This window comes from Scomber scombrus, chromosome 12, assembly GCF_963691925.1.
Source record: "Scomber scombrus chromosome 12, fScoSco1.1, whole genome shotgun sequence".
Taxonomy (NCBI): Eukaryota; Metazoa; Chordata; class Actinopteri; order Scombriformes; family Scombridae; genus Scomber; species Scomber scombrus.
In genome coordinates this window covers 12,176,733-12,197,448 of record NC_084981.1, presented here as the reverse complement: position 1 = coordinate 12,197,448, position 20,716 = coordinate 12,176,733, and the positions used below count along the sequence as shown (strand labels likewise).

General features: G+C 38.2%; 1 protein-coding gene across 1 annotated transcript; it reads right to left on the bottom strand.

Moving 5' to 3' along the window:
• Nucleotides 1-10,931: 10,931 nt before the first annotated feature.
• On the bottom strand, nucleotides 10,932-17,001 carry kcnk1b (potassium channel, subfamily K, member 1b). The gene is made up of 3 exons (XM_062430628.1): nucleotides 16,505-17,001; nucleotides 13,198-13,593; nucleotides 10,932-11,512 (listed from the first exon to the last, which is right to left on the bottom strand). Exons 1-3 carry the CDS (start codon nucleotides 16,857-16,859, stop codon nucleotides 11,256-11,258), a joined length of 1,008 nt encoding a protein of 335 aa, XP_062286612.1. The 5' UTR covers nucleotides 16,860-17,001; the 3' UTR covers nucleotides 10,932-11,255.
• Between the last annotated feature and the right edge of the window lie 3,715 nt (nucleotides 17,002-20,716).

The window sequence follows — 20,716 nt, the reverse complement described above, 5'->3', positions numbered from 1 at the left end:
CCTTAAGGCCACTAAGAGAGGCAGCTACTGTAAATCTAAATCCTCATCCGGGTTGACTGAGATAAGTAACATCGTGCTGCTCCTTCTCACCCTTACAAACATATGCTGAAGTGGCCAGCTTCAATACAGACTGTTACAACGTTAAAGGATGCGCGCTACTTTGGATGCTGCTGGTTGTTGGAGGCACTGCAACAGCTCCATCTACCGGATTCATTGCAATGTTCATTGTTCGTGGGGACTCTGAGTTTGAGATACAGAGAAGAAAAATACCTTGAGCTCAGATATCTGAAATAGCAGACAAAAGCCTTATCATTTATCTTCTTATACAAGGCCTTCCAGAAATAAACTTCCAATGGTGAAATTAAAGTTAATTGAAAGTTGATTTGGCTTTCCTTCTGGAGCACCAAGGACCCCTGCACCTCACCTGACTCAGCTCCGTCATTGCAGCTGATGTGAAAACTTATTTCTCTGAGGCTCTGTGACTCAAAAAGTCCAACCACTAATCTAAAACGCATTCAGAAATCTGCTCCAGTCAAATTTTACAAATGAGCTTTCTCCCTTTCCCCTTTATCTTTCATTTTCAGACAGGCGGCAAGTCTCAGTGGCTCAGGATAAAAAAACAAAAAACATGCATAACATTACTCTGAAGTGTGAAGTACAAAATATGTGTGGCTCAGAACAGTATTGGGTGTTCTGGATGGTGAGGTTTTTATTTAAAAAATCTATCAAGCATGAAATGGTTTGGTAATGTGGGGCAGACAACAAATAATTGTCTTAAACGATGATATCACTGTCTGTAAAAGAGTGACACCCCTGTTTGTCTCTTGTGAAATCACTTTCATTTATCCTCCTCTAAATTTTGGAACATTTCTCAAAGGGAATCAGTTTTCAGACTCTTTCTTTAACTGCCAAATCCCACATTTATGGTTTAGAGGGAAAGCCAGAAAAGTTATTTTCCTGGTGTTTCTATTGTTTTTGTCACTTTTATTTTAGGTGTTATTTCTTGTTATCGTGCAGGGTATCACAAGAGTACTGAAAACACAATCCTGTCAGTTTAAGAAGCCCCATATTTCTAATGTCAGGGTGCACAGAAAAGCAGATGGTAGCGATGAAACAGCAGAAATGTTGTTACTGTTCAGTCCCACAGAATCAAAGACAATTACAGGGATGTAGTTAATTGCATCCAACAGAGCAGTGCTTCCAGTAATGGGGTAATCATGTGCACTGGTTGTGATTATATCTACTTGGAAATTGAAATCAGGCGACTGTCTTCATCTCATGTGTTCAGAAGTGTGAAATGTGCAACAATAACAGTACACTTAGTCAGATTTTCATACTGTCTCATGTTGAAAAAACTCATGATTGTCACAGTATTCAAATGTTGTTATATTTGTAGCATAGGAAATCCCCCCGTAGCACTGATTAATACTGACATGGCAATTAAAGTCAGTTTAGCTCATCTGAAGACAAAAGTTTAGTTAAAGTGTATTATATATTTTTTTCTGTCCCTAGATAAACCTACGCTCTACACATATTAAGCAGAGTAGAGGTCTACCTTGCATGAGTGTGGTGATGTCCATAGGTCCCAGGTCTGTGGTCCACTCGCTGCATTGCGTCGGCATTCTGTGGAGCGCAGAGAGCAGCAGCACAAGTACACTGACTGTTTTTCGAAGACAGGTTTTGCATCGATCAATGACCAGCCACACCTCACACATCGACACAGTGGAGGGGAACCTGTGCTTAGTCAAGCAAAATGAAAAAAGAAAAAAAAAGTGGAGTCCAGTCATCAATAAACAGGTCAACACCTCCCATCGACAGCCTTACGGGGAGGAGAGGATCAGGTTCATCTTGCATAATGCACCTCTCAACTTCACAGCTCAGCCAAACTCAAATCAATTCTCACCGTTCAACCTGCTGCTTTGCCAAAATTAAATGGACACCTTGCCTGGGAGGCACAGCTCATAAAAATCAAAACAGCTGATATAAAAGAGGTGCTGATATATTCAGCTCATTCATCGCCGTCCAGCTCACCATCTTCCACTTCAGCAGGCCACTAATAGCGATGTAATTGGTGCCCCAAATGACAGGGCATTGCACTCCTTTCTAAATGTGGATCAGAGATAGGCTGAGAGCCAAAGATCAAGGCCAAGAATCATAAAATGAGCACACATCCAAATGTTGCTTCACACATAAGAAATTGACTGCAATAATAGTTCCAGTGGACCTTTTTCACAGCAGTCATTTTCCCATTTTCATAGCAGGAAAAGCACAAGGTGTAACTAATACAATCAGTGATGACTCAGTTCCATTAAGTGACCCAATACTCATCCCAGTGAACCTGCATACACAATAGCAGAGCCTGGATCTGGCTGATCTGAATATAATGCAGCTATTTTTAATAACATCTGTGCTTTTCCTGCTATGACATGCTAAAGTTGGTGATAGTAAAGTTGGTAATAGTTCTATAGACTTCTTTCACAGCTGGCAGGTGGACCTGTTTAACACATGTAATAACATTAACAGTATAATAGCTGCTCTGTATTTAAGTGGTCCCGTCAGGGTAGCTGAGACATTAAAAGGAATGGAGCCATCATTAATGTTAATTATTACACCTGTGCTTTTCCTGCTCTGATAAGTAAAAATGTCGCTCAGAGAAACAAATTATGCATTTAGTACTACATACTATCTATTACAAGTTTTGGCTCAAATTGAAGCTCTGTATTTCCGTTTTATAATAATTAAACCTGTAGCTTTTGGATTGTTAATGTCTATTGATGTTGTGATAATGTTAGTACAATACTCAATCAATACAACTCAATACTAATCTTAGTAATTAATGGGTATTGGTCAGTGAGAATTCATCAATATATTCCCAGGATGTCTCCAGCTTACTTGTGGTGTCTGTAATCATGGAGAAAATAGTGCCAGATGAAGATTTCACTATCCTTCATCATAACCTCCCATTTAGCTCTTTTATAACTTCAAAAGGTCATACACCTCAGTGCTTTGTCAGAAAACAAAAGCCAGAATATTAGAAACCTTGTTGTACTTCTACTTCCAGTCATTTCCATTATTTCTTTAATCCTCTTGTGTCCAGTTTCATTAAATTAAAAAAAGTATGATGTAAATTCTTGCTCTTCTTACCATTAATATTTAATGCAGCTCTCAGCCTGGAAACAGTGTGACAAGCCATTGCTCATTGGCTGATGCAGGAATAGAAATGAAACTCTTAGCCAGTAATAAAGGTACCATTTATAACTGTGAATTTAAGTACTACAAGTAGACGTTTCTGACACAGTTTATTTCTCATTACCCAGTGATTAATTGATGACTTTTGTTTTGCATATGCTAATGTGAGGGAGAAATGTATTGATATAATTCAATCTGAATTCACATCTGACTGAAGAAGGACCTATCTGTTGAAATGTTATTTCAGCCAGAAGGAAACATAACCTTTATGGAATCGGCACCCTGTTGTTCCAAGAGCCAGTGTGATTTCTTAAGGGTATGTTTGTTATTCAGGTGCCATTATTGGTAAGGTTGACACACAGCTGGAGAGTAGCAAGCAGAATCTCTATGGACGAGAGGACCTGCTGATGCTATTATGTGTCAACATCATGAAACAGTTAGTTGCTCAGGCAAACAGGTCTAGTGGGAGGGAAAGATTGGTATCCTCTGCCTTTTTCTCTGGCCAGCCTTAACTGGTCTGATTTCCATTCTTAGATATTCCCTTTTTAGTTGTGCTGACAAATAAAAAAAACACGTCCAAAATATGTGATTAAAGCTCTGGGGTGTATTTGCATATTCCTTCCTCTGTTGTGCCACTATTGATATTGAAAGACATTTCTGAAATACCACGACAATGACACTTCAAAGGTGCTTTTCAGCCAACTTCACAACAGAAAGAATGTATGCAATCAATGCATACAACTATCAAATAAATATAATCAGTGGTCATCTCCATTGTAACGCATCACTTTTAATCATTAGAGATTCACAACCATAGAAGAAATGTTATGGAAACTGACCTACAGCTCTTGAATTCTCTCCTTTACACAGCACATACATATGCCATGTGCCATTAAAGCTCAGTTTCTTTCATACATTGTAAATCTGTCGTCTGTTCTTTAAATGTAAATCCTCATGCTTTTTGTGCCTGATGCAATGTGCATCTCTCCCTTCATAAATGTCTACTTTGCATTTTTCTTGCCCAATTTGCCAAAGGGAAATGGCAGTAATTGGTCACCCCATGCTGATGAGGAACAATTCAGTGCTGTGCTTCTTCTGATGTCCTGAAGGTTGCCTAACATTAGCCACTTGAAACAAGTGATTGCTTGTTTGAATATTTATAACCAATTACTTTTGGTGAGTTGTTAGGTGAGAAGATGAGATGTGGAGGATCAGGTCAGTTTGAGGTTATTGTAAGAACACTCTGATAGCATAAAGTGATTGACATGGCAATTAAATAATTCATTATTTAGCCTTCACATGGATATGTTTGGTTATATTTTTAGGCTAATTGACTGACTGACTTTTTTTAGCATGTTCACCTGCTTGCTAAACTGGATATCATACTCAGATCTGATTAACTTAGGTGTTAACTTTAGTGGATAAAACAGACTGTTTTATTCATCTGTCTCAGCATGACTGATGTTTCAACTTGTTTTTGTCTTTATCAGAAGTTTGAACTCTTGGGAAAACACTAAATAGATGTGCTTGTGCTTTTTTCTGAAAAAGACCCTCTGATGTAAAGAGGTATGATACATGAAGGGAGGTAACTGTGAGCCCTGATGGTCTTGAAACCTCACACACTGCAGATAGGGAGGTTTCACTGCAGAGAGAGAGAGAGAAATAGCCAACAGTATAGCTGCAGCACCCACTTACCATTCGCCCCTCCTTCTCCTCTCTCTTTTCTCCTTCTGGTCCTGTCAGGCTGTCTCACATTTTATACATTCAATACAGAGTTAAATGGGGCAGTGTGTATATCCTGTTAAGTGTCTGCAGTTGCATGTTTCTACATACATATACAATTTTTATGTCAAGCACATATGAAAACCTCCATGATCAACAGAACCTCAAATACACGATTGCATTTATTTCTTGGGTATATTAATATAAGCAAATACACATACATCAACGCTTCCATTACATATTAATGCATCATGTTTGCAGCAGCAGATGAGGGTGGTTATAGAGTTGGCAGTGGGGGAATGTTTGTGCTTGAGGCCTTCCGCATTCCCATAGTCCCAATGTGTGTGTGTGTGTGTGTGTGTGTGTGTGTGTGTGTGTGTGTGTGTGTGTGTGTGTGTGTGTGTGTGTGTGTGTGTGTGTATGGGTGTGAGGATATAAATAGAATTGCTCCACCATCAGAACGCAGTGCTATAGGGTAGATGCCAGTCGTCGCCTCAGTCCCAACCCACAGCCCTGTCCTGGATGACCCCTAGGTCCCTGGTGCACTAGCATATGAGAAGCCAAAGTTGCAACAATGGAACTGACTGATGAAATGTCAGGCATTGCATTGCATTCTCCTGGGTTTTTCTGTCATGTGCGTTACTCTTGGGCTTTGCTGGAAAATATGGGTTTGATGCACGCACAACAAGCTGGAACACAGTCTTGCATTATTTGCAAAATACATTAAGTGCAAGGATGCATTTCTCACTTTTAGCACACAGATAAAGATCCTTCCAGTTGGTATAAACATAAAGCTGAATTCTTTTTATCTTAACTACTCAGGCTCAGGTAGTTTCATGTGTGCATGAAGAGAGATCAAATAGCAATATTAATGACAAAAAGATGCTGGTGCATTTCAGTCCGCAGTGTAGAGCTGAGCTTTCAGGGGATAGTCCTGTTCTGCCCTAGTACACTCCTGACTGACAGCTCGGCTCAGTCTACTGACAATTGTACATGTAGTGTTCATGTGCAACTACAAATTGAAAGTAAATAAAGTAAAGGAAGGGTGCATTACATGATATGTTGCCCTAAAGTGGAGGTCACTTAAACTGGCCACGTGCCATCACTGAAAAGTATTTTGTTGGAGTCTCTGGAGTCAGCAAATGCAATCTCATTCTGTAAGAACAGACCTTGCTTGTACATGCAGAATGTTTAATTTCCAATAAGGGGATCCTGTCTTCTCTTTTTAAAAAACACTTTTTTAAAAGCATATTGCGAATGTAGCTTGTAATATATTCACAAACCACAAACCATAAAACCCTAAACACATTCCCAATGAGCAGGCTACAAAATCTCACAAAGGAGCACTGTATTCTGTCTCTACACATAAACCTACAGGAAAAGAAAGCAATGGCAGCAGCAACACTGTCACTTCCAGGTAAAATGTATTATAACTGCATAATGTGTGTGTGTGTGTGTGTGTGTGTGTGTGTGTGTGTGTGTGTGTGTGTGTGTGTGTGTGTGTGTGTGTGTGTGTGTGTGTGTGTGTGTGTGTGTGTGTGTGTTTGGTTATGTTTATATTCTATTCTAAGCTTGTGCAAAGTGCATTTGAAAAAAATAAATACAATCTCAGAAAAGGCTCAGACCACTGCTCTAAAAAGTGAATTAGAGTGTGTTGGCTAGCCTTCTTCATACAGTAAATTTGTTGGTATTTTTCTGTTTTGTTATCGTTGAATGTTCAATACTATATTATGTATTACATGTTTTTGCATCTAAGTGCAGAACCACACTGTATATTGTTATTGCATCGACTAATTGTCCATGTGATGGTTACCTGTTTAGCTTTTATGGGATTAGAGCCAACTAAATGTATTCAGTTTAATGGGGCTTACAGTTCTGCACATTAGCAAAATTGTATTAAGCGAGTATTTTGCAGCTTAATGGTGACCACTGAATGTAGCATATCCACTTGTCCTGCCTCTCAATGCTTTCACTGCTAAAACATAAGCAGTAATATAAACCATAATTCATAGTGCGCAAATTGAATGAGGGTGCAGTTAGTTGCATACAGCTTTTAGTTGTTCTGTTGTTGTTTTTTCAGTCTCTTCTGCAACATCTCAAGTTGAACTCCCAGAAATGCACAGTCCATAACATAAACTCAATATTCTTGAAAACAAGCATTATGATCTGATTATGGCAATTTGTTACAATCACATTATGTAAATGAGCAGGCATGATTACTATGACTGCTATCTCTGAATGTGGCAAATTTGTGTTGTATCACACTGGCTGACATCCTCACCATCTTTTTCCAATTATTGTGCGCCCACAGGTATTTGTGTTCTGACAACATGCATCCAATAAATAGTTTGCCAGGAGCTGCCTTCCACCTCATCTTTATGCAGGTGGTTTAACTTGCTAACATGGATGTTGGCTCAGTCACTGCAATACGATGTGCCTGCATGTAATTTAACTTCTGTTCAATAAGAAATACGACTGCTGAAAACCCCCAAAATATCATTACATTTTCCTTCAAATTTGTTAGGCAAGGAACCCAATTCAAATTGAGAGACATTATACCGCCTGTGGCCATAAGCACAATATCCTGTTGTTCACGATGAATACAGAGGTTCAAAGGCATCACTGACAGATCAGTATCGATATATTTATAGCCAGATATGTGCTTTATTTAGTTTTTTCCTTTAATTTCCATTACTTTTATTCTACATATTTCCTTGCACCATGTGCAGTCATATCAAATCCACTAATATATCCTCCAAATTCAAGAGATTTGGGTCATGTTCTTCAGAGGTTCTCATTATAAATCAGTTCCTTTCATGAGTGAACAATGTCCTTTCTTGCAAGAACTGCACATATAATGTGTCTGATGTGCAAATCATTGCTTTTTATGCTCACTTCCTGTTAATCACTTGTTGTGATATCTGTGTACTAATCACAGTTCCAGTTCATATTCAAAGAGGAGATGAATGGCCATAATAGTGTATTCAAGTACCAGTAATTAGATTCTTTCTTTGAAAAAGCCACCGAAGACTCTACAGATGATCATATTCACTGCCATTCTCACTACTCTTCTTTCTAGTTCACCCAAGTGGTGTGTGTACAAAAGCCTGGCTATTGTCCATAACCCTCGCCCTTTCTTGTATTCACTTGAATTACACTTTCATGGTAAATACGTGTTACATAATCACAAGTGTTGCTGCTGGCAGTCAGCCGGACCTGCTATTAGAAGATAACATCCATGTGTCGGCTAGTGTCAATACTTTTTAGCATTTCAGCGTAAGTGCGAGTGTGAGTCCTGGATAAAAGAGGGATACTATCATTGAATAAGAATTAAAGCGTAAACACTTAAACCACAGACAGATCAAGAAAACAGACACACCAATTTTGAGTAAATGACAAGTCAGATGAATAAACCAACACTTTATTTAAGACACACTGATATCATACAGTTCATGGATTCATCTTTTGTGCTGAAATGAATTTCACGTAAAGCCTCCATGGTGCTCTATGGCAATCCTGTATTACAATATGGATACTGTAACACCAAAATACTCCAATGTGCAAAGTAACTTATGCACTAGAACAACAGAGGAGATATGTACATATGATTCCAAATATTTCAAAGGTTTTGTCAGCTTACATAAATAACGTCAGTTTGTTTTCATTTGTAATCCTTGAAACAAAATGTACTCCCTAAAGAACTACGTCACCTGACAGCTCCCACCTTCAATACATACTATATGTGAACGATGACAAACACAGTAATGCTGAAAGGTCAAAGCCTTGACATCAATCTATTCAATGTAATCTACTTAACAGTGAAACATATTACAGTAATAGAGAAAACCCAACTTGGCAAAATTCAAGTTCTAATTTTTTCTCAGCAGACAAGATGGACACAGTATCAATGCTTCACAGTTTACACCAAGGCCCAGACTGGTGAGGAAAAATTCAAAAAAAATAAAAATCCCACTGATGTATAAAATGCAGCGTTGGGGATCAGTTAGTAACTCAGATGGCGACACAGTCATAGCTAATTTTGCAAGCAGGCATGACACCTTGCCAACTGTACATACGGTTTCCAATAAAAATGACACTACTAAACTAACAGAGCCAGTAGAGCAGCAGGTGCTGCTCGCTGGTCAGGCCTCGAATCTGACTGTAGCAAACAGCATAAAAAACATTACATTCAAGACTTCATAAAAGGCTACGACTGTGTCCTGATGTGGCGATGTGGCAGAGAAAGATGAGGTCAGAACTTCATCTCCATACAGAGACTGAGACATTGTTAAAATACATAATGTGTACTTCTACTTCATGTACTAAATAGTACATGCGACAGATGAGTCTGCTTTAATGTGGAATGCTACACTATGTGTGGTTGTCTGTTTACCCCAAACAGAATATTAGAGGATGGATAATGGCATGAAATCAGTATTTTTGTCAGAACATTTTCCCTCCACCTAGAAATATGTTTTTTAAAATACAGAGGAGTCATTTATTTATATATATATATTTATAACTTATACGCACCGATTTAAATTCCAATCATGGAGAGTTAGTCTTGATTGATGAACAGATTAAAAACGTGTTAGATTATCAGGAGTGAAGGGATGTTGAGCTACACTCCTAGTGCTTTAATTAGTTGTTTCAAGTCTCTCTAATGTACCGTTTCTAGTACACAATTACCAAAAATTTGTAAACCTTCCATGTTTCATATTTAAAAATATACATCTCTACATTCAAATTACATAAAGTAAAATAGTTTCTTCTTGCTCTTTTCTTGCCAAGGGCAAGTATCAAGCCATTACAGATCATCCACAAAAAAAGTAACATTACCTGTTTAATGAAAAATATCTCCTGTTTTTAATACAGATGAAATCTTTGGAACCGTGTTCCTTTTCGTTCAGAGAAATCCAAAACTGTCACAACATTTTTCTGTACCTCTGACTGGCTCCTGTACATGTGCAAATTGAGCTCTCTGTATCAACAGTAAAATGAGCGGGCCAGCCCTTCGTGGTTCCCTTTTTAGGTTGGACTAACCTCACTTCCCTTTTCACACAGTTCAGCACACATAAGGCCATTCAGACAAATCAATAAATTATAGTGCTTCACATCACAAATAGACAACTTTGAAACAGCATTGCGACATGTTGAGAAAATACACATACGGTACCTGCGGACAAATATTTTCCCTCACAATGAAATGTGACCAAGTGGAGCACAGTTAGAATACGAAACACCTTAATTAAAGAAGAGCCAGAGATTCTACAAAACAAGCAACAAAGCATACAACATTTTTTAAACTATTACCTTAAAATGTAAAGTGAAATGTTTTGAAATCTCTTGACAGTTCCTTAAACAAAGCCTGTTGTCTTGCAAACCCTAATTTTCATAAATACAGAGCCCAGTACATTTAATGACCATAAAACTCATTGTCTATTCTTTCATGTACTCTGTAAAGCATTGACCGAAACCTCTCTTTCAGTCAACCATGCAATCAACATTATGCAATGGAAAACAGGCTTCTGAAACTACTCAAAATCAAAAGAAGCCAATTAAATTGAGAGGAATGCATTCAAGCTTTACAGAGTGTAGCCATCAGCAAACTTTGATCAGTTTGCAGCAAGATCTGCCAAAAACTGGATTTTAAATAAGGCTGCATGATATATTTCAACATTTTCCCTTCAATGTTCAATCATAAATAATAATGTCACAATATTTCTGAATTGTAGTTAATTTCTTGAGTTATTTTTATATCTTGTGTCTACTTCTGTTCATCAACAGGTGTCTTAATTCTAGATGGTACTATACTGTACACCTTTAAACATTTACCTGATTATACACATTCCACATACCTGTCATGTATTTATACTGTAAGATACATATTTATGTACTAATTTGAGACAGACTACAGAGAATGTTCCTATATTTAAGATCAATTTTAGGAGACCAATTACTTTCTAAAATGTTCCTACATATGCTATAAATAATACAGCTCACAAAGGAGCTGAGCTCTTGTGAGTCATAAATACAGCAGAAGGCTTTTCTTTTATCAATGACTATGTTTTTATAGTCACTGATAAAATATAAATTTTCCCTTTTTTAATGTACATATATTTTATTTCTGCAACATGGCAGCGTATGGTTATTATTGTGGTTGATAAAGGGGATAGTTTTTCTTGGTCTGAATTGTCTCAACTAACATACTAAAATTTGCAGGAATGAGTTTTGCAGGATGCCAACAGCTTAGATTTATGATCTACTCATTTTATCTAGTCTTGCGTGCATTATCCCTTACTTTAATTAATTGATCCCTCAATAATTGTTTGCACTGCCGATCTTTACTGGATCATGGGATCATCGTTGGGAGAGGACAGAGTTGGGACACCAACAAATGGCTGGGTTTTGTCCTCACTGTGGGCCGCAGCTCTGTTGGACACCGTAGTGAAGGAGAGGTGGTCATGCTCCAAGATAGCGAGGCGGTCTTGCGGCTTCTCCTTCTTCAGGTAGAACATCTTCCTCAGCTGCTTCAGTTGCTGCAGCTCACAGAAGGTCTCCAGCACCACCAGCATGACTATCAGACCCAGGATCAGGTAGACTTTTGAGAGAGAGTGAGAGAGAATAAATAGTGTGTAGTTTTATTAAATGACGAAAACAAGCCATAAGCATAAATTTACTAAATCTGCGACAAGAAACCAAAACCTAACAAAACCAGTTGTTTTTACATATTGACACACGAGGGCAGTAGATAGCTAACCATGCATGATGAGAGGAGGACAACATTTTCAGACAATGTTGGAAATCCCCCATTCGCATGTATTGTTTGTTACTAGGACCAGCAGAGACACCTTGCCCTGCTCTCTGACAAAAAAAACAAAAGATTCTTGTGCATGTCAGTTTCTAATATGAAACTTCCCCCAAAATCCCCCAGAAACTTAAGGTGTGTCTAGGCTCTACTGGTAAAGTATAATAATAGTACAGTATTTCTACTTACATAGATAGTGGTAGCAGAGGCACCTTGAGTCTGATACAATTTTGGGTTTACACTTCAGAAAATGACACAAACTGTTGGTTATTTGTGGCAGACCATGCTTACATCTTTTCTTCATGCTCTTCTTTCCAAATGTTATAACAGATAGCGGTGATATAATCTCTGACACGGATGTGCAATTTTACACCAAGGAAGCTGTACAAATGTGTCGGATGTCGTTTGTGCGCATAAACACATTCTGTCACAATCATCTCTCCTCCTCCTCTCCTACAGACTGACACATTGTTCCCACTGGATGATGTCACTCTGGGTGGTGTGTACCGCCCACCCCTATCACACATGCAGGTTACAGCTCATTTGAGTAACGCACAGCATTTACGCACAAAAACAACTTGTCAAATCTCCATGGGTTCAAATTGGTTTTAACTGTTGTCAAGTCGCCATTAGCCCTAGCAGCGCACTGCAGCTGACAGAAAGCTGCACAGGTCATCCAGAAGAATCAATCAATACCTTTTTCTGCCCTCCATGGCCCAATTTTCCTCCTGCACTGCGCTCCTGACTTACCCGACTGATTATAAGCGGCTTTTAAAACAATGCAACTCGAACTGCTATTGCAAGTGAACCCCTTTTAATGAGCTTTGCACTGTTCAGAATTTTGCAAGCTAAAATAGTTTGTAACTAATTAGCAATTTCAACAGCAGATTTAGAATCAACAGCAGTTAATAGTTGTTTTTTGATTTTTTTGCAAGTTGTAACAGCAACCCATTTTTAAATCAATTCTGATGCTTCCTATCTATGTGAAATGAGTAAAATGCATATTGCCTTCTGTTCTGCCTGGTTGGTACCTGTAAATCAGGATTCATTTCAATCTTATTTAAAATCACTTTGCTATATGTGATATTCTAACATCACTGAGTCATTAGTACAATGACCTTTTAAAAAATGAGACCATCACTGCACTTCCTTTTTTACATTGTGTAGCATGAGGTCAGATTTTGTATGAATGCTTTTGCTGGATTGCTTTGTAGCTCAAATGGAAGAGAGAGCTGCTCCTCCAATAAAAACAAATAAAAACCAAGTGGTTACATCCTCTTTGAAACAGGAAGCAATAAAGATTGTGAGAAATGAAGCAGAACTGCTGCTTGCAGGTGGCCTCATTTATAATCTCTTCTGTTTACATTGATAAGACCACGAGTATCACATTAAGTTAGACAATTATAAATGTTGTTTACAATATTACCATTAAAAACAAAAGATGAAAATAGATGGTAAAAAATCTCATCAGCACTTACGGGTGATGCCCACTTTGTAGAGCTCCCTGAACCTCTGATTAGCAGCTTCTCCAGGTACGTAATCTCCCAGGCCAATGGTGCTGAGTGAAATGAAGCAGAAGTAGAAGGACTCCAGGAAGTTCCAGTTCTCCTCCAGGGCTGAGAAGATGGCGGCCGGGATGAGAAAGAAGCAAGAGACGGACACTACACCAAGCAGAATGGCATGAACAATGGACACCAGCGGTTTGGACAGGCCCCAGCGTGTGTGGATGTACATGATCGGCCTCCGAGTGCTGAACACCATGATCCTTTGCACCACAGCAGTGAGGAAAAGGAGAGTGAAGGGGATGCCAATCACAGAGTAGATTATGCAGAAGGCCTTGCCACCATCTGACAGTGGTGCTGTATGACCATATCCTGTAGTAAAACACACATGACAGAAAATATCTCAGTAACAGGCATGATCTTGTCTTGCTTGCTTTAGCCCTACTTTCATTTATTGATCTTTTCTATTGAACCTGTCAAACATCTAATCATGCTGTCATATAATATTCTGTGTATTCACTCTAAAATGTCATCTAGCACTGTTAAAACAGTATGCAATATGGAAAAGAAATCAGATATGAAACTGTACACATAAGATAGAGTGGGTATTAACCTACAAAAATGCGTTTTAACTACATAATAATGTGTGAATTATTTTATCAAACTAAAACTTTTGACTTTTATTTGATGGTTACATGCTGTGCCAGGATAACCCACTAAACAAAGAAGAGTGGATCATATTATGACTTCAGATTTTAGCATTTTTAGATAGAAAATTAATCAGCAGCTATTTTGACAATTGGGTAAATCACATAATTTAGTTTTAGTTTTTAAACAAAACGAGACATTTGAAGACGTCATATTGGGCTTTACTAAATTATAATAGCCATTTTTCATTATTTTCTGACATTTAATATACAAAAAAAGATTGATTATTAAATCACGAAAATTATAAACCGATTAATTGACAATGAAAATAATTGTTTGTTGCAGCCCTACATTATGTTTGAGTGAATTCTAATCCATCAGTCATTTCACATACTATAATGTTGGCATACTCATCAATTTCCACTCTTATAAACACACTACTCCTACAACTACTACAAACAGACTAACAACTATACAATAACATAATTCATGCATATATTATTTTATACGAGACAGGTTGACTAAGCATTAAGTGCTCTTTCGTAGCATTGTCCTGTTAACAAAGAACTGTAATGACATATGGAGTCATTAATTAAACAGAAGCATCATTAAACTGATGAATAGACAATAAGCAAGATCAAGCAGGTTTCTAAAGAATGACTAAAACTGTTTTTTACATTATGGAACCCTGACATAAATGTGGTATTACCGTTTAAACCTCATGTTCTAGTTAAGTGGAGTGAACCTAACCAAGAGCATTAAAAATACCATGGCTCTCTAACACAAGTGTGCAAATGAAGAATTTATGTTTGTCTGTGATAAATGTCTTTAAAACTCCCCAGAAATGTTATTTCAGTTTCTGCTAGGTTTTTAGTAAAAGGAATGCTTCTGTTAGGAAAAACATGAATCAGAATGAATGAAGAAACATGAATTTCAGTAAGAATTGAATTACTGGTGTCTGGTATGTATCGGAACAAGTCTGTGGTTACTGCTAAGAAATGATAATAAAAAATAATCAACTGTAATCAAAAGCAGACATTTAATCTGTTATTAGTAGAACTGAGGATCAAAATAATTCTGACATACAAAAAGTTGGAGTCTAAAAATAAGACATGTCTATTACAAAGAGTCAGGTGTCTGTCTGATCTTGATGTCCCTGTTTAGCCCTCAACACAGTTATGTTGAGACTTAAACAAGACACAGACAGGCAGCTACACGATATCTGCATAACTATGTATGATGAAACCTCATAGATAACTGCTGCCATGTGGTCAGACTAAAGTTCTTCAGGTAATCTTACTGACAACCATCTGCAAGCCTTAAACTTCTGTGCACTGCTTAGATAAAAAACAACCTCTGCTCACAGTGGCGTGCAAAACTGTTCCTTTGCCTTAAAGAAAAAACAACAACATTTGCTTAAAGAATTTGCCTAAACATATTAGACTAAGGGATGAGACTGTCAAACTGGATAGGGAACAGCTTACTGTATGTCTGGAATAAGCAGATACTTTTAGTGTTGTAGTCAACACCACCTAACATGACATTGAGTCAAGACCAAGACCAGAGCATACCAATACCAAGACAAGACCAAGACTTTGAGGGGGGCGAGACCGAGTCAAGACCGAGACCAAACCAATGCGAGACAATTTTGATGTCCATTACTGTAATCATAATAATAACATTACTCCTGTGCTAAAAAGAAAAGCATTATTTAGTAATGTTAGTAAAATACAAATGGACGATATACAGTCACCGGCCACTTCAGTAGGTACACCTAATTCAATACAACAGCTCTGCTATAAATTGTACTTTTTTAAAAGTTTATACATTTTCAGTTTTTTGCTAACATTGTCAAACAGGTGATAATTCTATTTTATGTTTATTACTGAGGTAGTACTAAGTAGTGATGGTGTACTGGGGTGTATTATATTGACTGCTGCTCCTAATATTTTGGCCCCCTCATGTATGTTAATGGAGTGGACAAAATATTAAGAAGACCATTCATCACCCACTATGACCTCAATAATCTTCCTGACAATGTCAACAAAAACTGAAAATGTATTAAGCTTCATAAATGTAGACCGATCTAGAGTGCTGCAACACTAGGCTCTAATTTTACAGAAATGCCATAGTAACCAATAGATGTGCTGGCAGAAAAAAATGTTCACTGTGCTAAAAAACAAAACAAAAAATAAAGACAAGACAAGAAAGCAGCTTTTGAACACAAATAACCAGAGATAACCCACTTTTTTCATTTGAGGATGATACAAACAGGTTTGTAGCCTGATCCTGGGATAAGCAGTGTTGTATAGAATATAGGGGAGGTGTAAGAGGGAAAATTAAATAGACTATTACTAAACACACACCACATTACCACAAATTGTTACATAATGACATGTACCACTACCTGCCCATTTTCAGTGAGCAGGCCGTGTTTGTGTGGCCTGGTGGTGACTCAGGTAACCTGCACGTCTGACGAAAGATTGTTTTGCAAAACATGTTGAAATGCAGACAGAAGTAAGTCCAAAATTGGAACCCTAATAAGCACCAAAAAATGTTTAGCATATGGCCTGGACACCACCGTGCAGCATCACCTGCACTGTCCAGTCTGACCCTTCAAACAGCTGAGACTCACCTGTGGTGGACAGCACGGTGCTCGCAAAAAACAGCGCAGAGGTGAAGTCCCAGTTCCAGTTAGCTGAGGCGTTATTAAGGATGGAAACCCCATAATTACTGGCATCAAGGGCTTTCTTTAGAAAGCGCTCCAGATGCTCCTCGGTTAGGCATTCATTCTCCAGGAGGAACTGTTTTTTCATGGCCCGCAGGTCCTGGCGCAGGAGGTCTTCATAGGGCAGCTCGACCGAAGAAAAGACAACAGCGCCGAATATAAGATAAAGTAGATACCCCAAAACTAGAGACACAAAATACCACATCGATTTGTGACTCTGTATCAACCGCACACACGAATTGCTGGCCAGAGACTGAAGCATTTTCAAGAGGTAGCCTGTATTACCTCAAGTTTAGATAAATATGATAGCCCTGTAAACTAAAACTGAATGTAACCACCTGACGTGCTACACAGCCGAAATATCTCCTACAGAGGGGGAATGTTAATAAAGAAAAGCTGAAATGAGGATCCTCTTCCCCCTCCACGAAACCTGCTGTGGCAGTTGAGACTTTCAGGTGCTGTCGGATTTGACGGTGACGAGAGTAGCCTAGTTAGACTGGAAACATTCCGTGATTGTCCACTTGCGCAGGTATGGTGTGAAATTGTTTATGTACACTTATAAAATAACCTAGTACTAGTTGCAAGATAATTTTGCAGAATATTTCAATCTTATTTAGCTGAGGCGCATTCAATCTTGTTTAAGTTCCCTTCTTTTGTCACTATCCCAGGCTATAGAGTAGCACGCTGATACTTGATTGCTTATGATGACAGGACACAGCTACGCTATTTGTTTCAGCCTACTGGGTGTATTGTATTGCTATTTCCGATAAAAAACATGACTTCGAAACATTCCCGAATCTGTAGTGCTCTTATTTCCGAGCTTCTAATGTCCGTGAAGGCGGCCAAGTGATGTGGCGGCGACAGAGGCCGTGTGACGTAAGAGCTTCCCTTTCTCTCCTCCCAGGTAGTCGGGTCGGTTCGTCTTTCGGTTTCAATGGCTTCAAAATCATCGAAAAAACGTCAGGGATCTTTTGTTACCATCTACCTCTGTCGCCACAGAAGGTGACAAGATGACGAAACATGTGGGGAGTGGAGACAGGTTGAGTCGTCATTTAGGGAGAACTGGTCCATCAGGCTGCAGAAGAAAGACACTTTAATATAAACTTTTGAAATAGGCTAAATAGCCTAGGCCTGTAGTTGTAGGTATCTTTTTTATAGTATTCTTGGTCACTACAAATTGTGACAGATACAGTTCTGATGTATTTTTTTTTAACACAATATCACTATAGATTTGCCATTCAACCCTCACAGTACTCCCACATGTTGCTCTTAATTTCCTCTTCCCTATCATAAATAACTCAAATTGTAGAGATATCTATTAGCTGAGCTCCCAAGGGGGTCTAAAATGGCCACTGGCTCCCACATTTTTCAGACGGGCCAATATTCGGGGAATAAGTTATAAAATATGTTCACCCTGTCAGGAGATATACATAACTGTTAAAAAAAAACAACTTTTTTAAAAATTAAATTGCAATATTATAGTGGGAAATTACATTTTCTGAACGGTATGATGCACCAACTGTATTCCCCTCCCCATCCTTAAGGTTTCATCCCTCCATGAAGCCTTGTTTAACTGTACACAACATCTATTGAGGACTTCTGGCTCTGGAATAAGACAAAAAAATCTGTTGATCCACATACCAGTTAACGTCTTCTCTGGGACCAGGCCAGAAGAATTTGTTTATCCCGTACTGGTGCATGTACATCCATTATGCTGTGCTCTTCCACTTCAGTGATAATTAGCCGGGATAGGTCTCATCATCATAAAACACCACACACCATTCTCTGATGTGTTTGGCTTCAATGAATTCTGGACACCATCTGGTTTCAGTTGTGCCGTCAGATGCAGGGACATGGTCATCTTTAATCATTTATAAATTGCCTCTAAAAGTCCAACAAACCTGCTTCTCTCTCATGCAGAGACATGTGATGCCTCTGCCTTTTATTGGAGTAATGGCAGGAACCTGGTGTGTAATGAGAGGAGAAACTATAGAAACTATATTGAGAGTTCAATATAGACATTGCAATAACAGTAAGAGTGGTTGTATAGTTATGGGGGATTATTGGATTAAGAGACTTTATATCCAACATCTCTGAGATATGCATTGCCACAACTATTTTCTTTACAGAATATACAGATGTATAAGAATTTAGATATAAATTCACATTACATTTTAATGTGTTAATCAGATCTGGTAATGTACATAGGCAGGTTGGTCATTTACTTTATTTTTATTCTAGCAGACCAGACTAGGTAAGTACATACTGTAGGTAGGTATTTATAGGTATTTCAGTTCTTCTTGGATAAGCACTGTATATAAGTAGGTAATCCACTTTTTAGTTTATTCTTTTTCTGCAGTGTCACCTGGATAAGTATAAACTGTGCTGCAGGTATATTCTGTTTCAGTTTATGTAACTGGGTAAGTATATATATAGAAAGGTAGGTATTTTGTGTATTATTCTCTTTCAACAGAACTAACTGATTAAGTATAGGCAGGTCATTTACTCTTTGAGTCAACATCAACTTCACTTATGTAGAATAAGTACATTTCAGTTTTTCGTAAAGGATCCGCGCTTAGGGATTTTCTCCTCATGTGCGATGGCTCTGTCTGTTGATCTCTTCAGTGCTCTACCAACACTATCTGGTGCCCCCTTACCATGTCTTGCCTTAAAGTGACAAATCCTAGTTTATATGACTCTGTGGAGAGTATGTAGAAGTTTCCTTTTTGCCAGTACTGGGTGGCTGGCCCATCTCTGAAGGAGTAAAGTTTTTATTTTTAATTTTTTTTTTTTTTTTACTTCAGTGACTTATCAGCCCGAGTGCTGGGTTAAGGTGGACCCAAATAGTTGGAGGGACATGCTGTCTACTTGGAGTAATGGAGCAGAAGGCGAGCAGTGACTGGTCTCCAGCAGTGTAAAGTATACTTGTGTATAGAACAGCTTGGTGGTGAGCTTGGTGAGATCCTTTCAAAGTGGACTGATTGAATTTCTTGGCTGTATTTGCACAAGTAATTTCCGCTAAAATGTGTGAGCATGCACTCATCTCTGTTTAGGGTTTCCCTGATGTGCCTGTAGGCTGTATATTGCAGATGTGTTGCTTAAATCTGCTAAGCCTTTCTTGAAATTGGCAAACCAGGTCAGACTCTGTTGTCCAAGATCTCTCATGACTGTAATCCTGGTCCAATGTTCAATTTATACAAGTGTGATGTGGAAACTTGAAGCCTCCAGTACACATCATACACAGAGAATGGACTTTACAGTGATGTAGCAGACAACTTGTGTCCAGCAGTCAAACTTTTGAAAATAATATTATATAATTTGTACATAGATTCTGGAGTTTTTAATGAAGGAGAAGGAGTAGATGTCATTTTAAGGATGTTAACATGGAAATATTATACTTTTTGTGTAAAAAAAAAAAAAAGAATCATAGCAGACACACAACATTGTAGTATTGCAGTATAAGATAAGATCATGTCAGATAAGTAGGATTTATCTTTATTGATCCCCCTTGGGAGAAATTCAAATTGACACAAGCAGTATAGTGTGTAAAAAAGTAGTAGTAAGGGTGAAAGTGACAAAATAAATAAATACAATTCGATAAAATACTAAATACAATCAACAAATAAATCTGCAATATATAAATGTGCAATATGCAGAAGTTCCTGATATTATATACATGTGTGCAATGTTCGTGGGATATATTTCTACATGTCTGAATATTAAGTTTGGATTTTCAATGAGCACAGACAAAATTTCTATTCGCAACAAATGAATATAAAAACAACCCTTTAGGCTCAAACTCTGCACATGCATCATTCTCCACAGTGTAGCTCAAATATTCAACAAAACTTTTGCAGAACAGGTTTGAGTGGAGGTGACTTTAAATGTTCCACTGCACCACACAGCATGTGATTTACAGTATTATAATACATCACTGCGGCCACGTGGTGAACATATGATAACTGATTCACTTTGATTGCTTTTGTGACTGGATGAAAACAAACGCTGTGGGGCCCTGCAAAACCTATGACCGCAGATGACCTATCCGAGTTGCCGTAGTAATGCAATAGCCTCACAGTGGCACTCCTCCTCAATGAACGTTTGGAAAGATGGCGACGG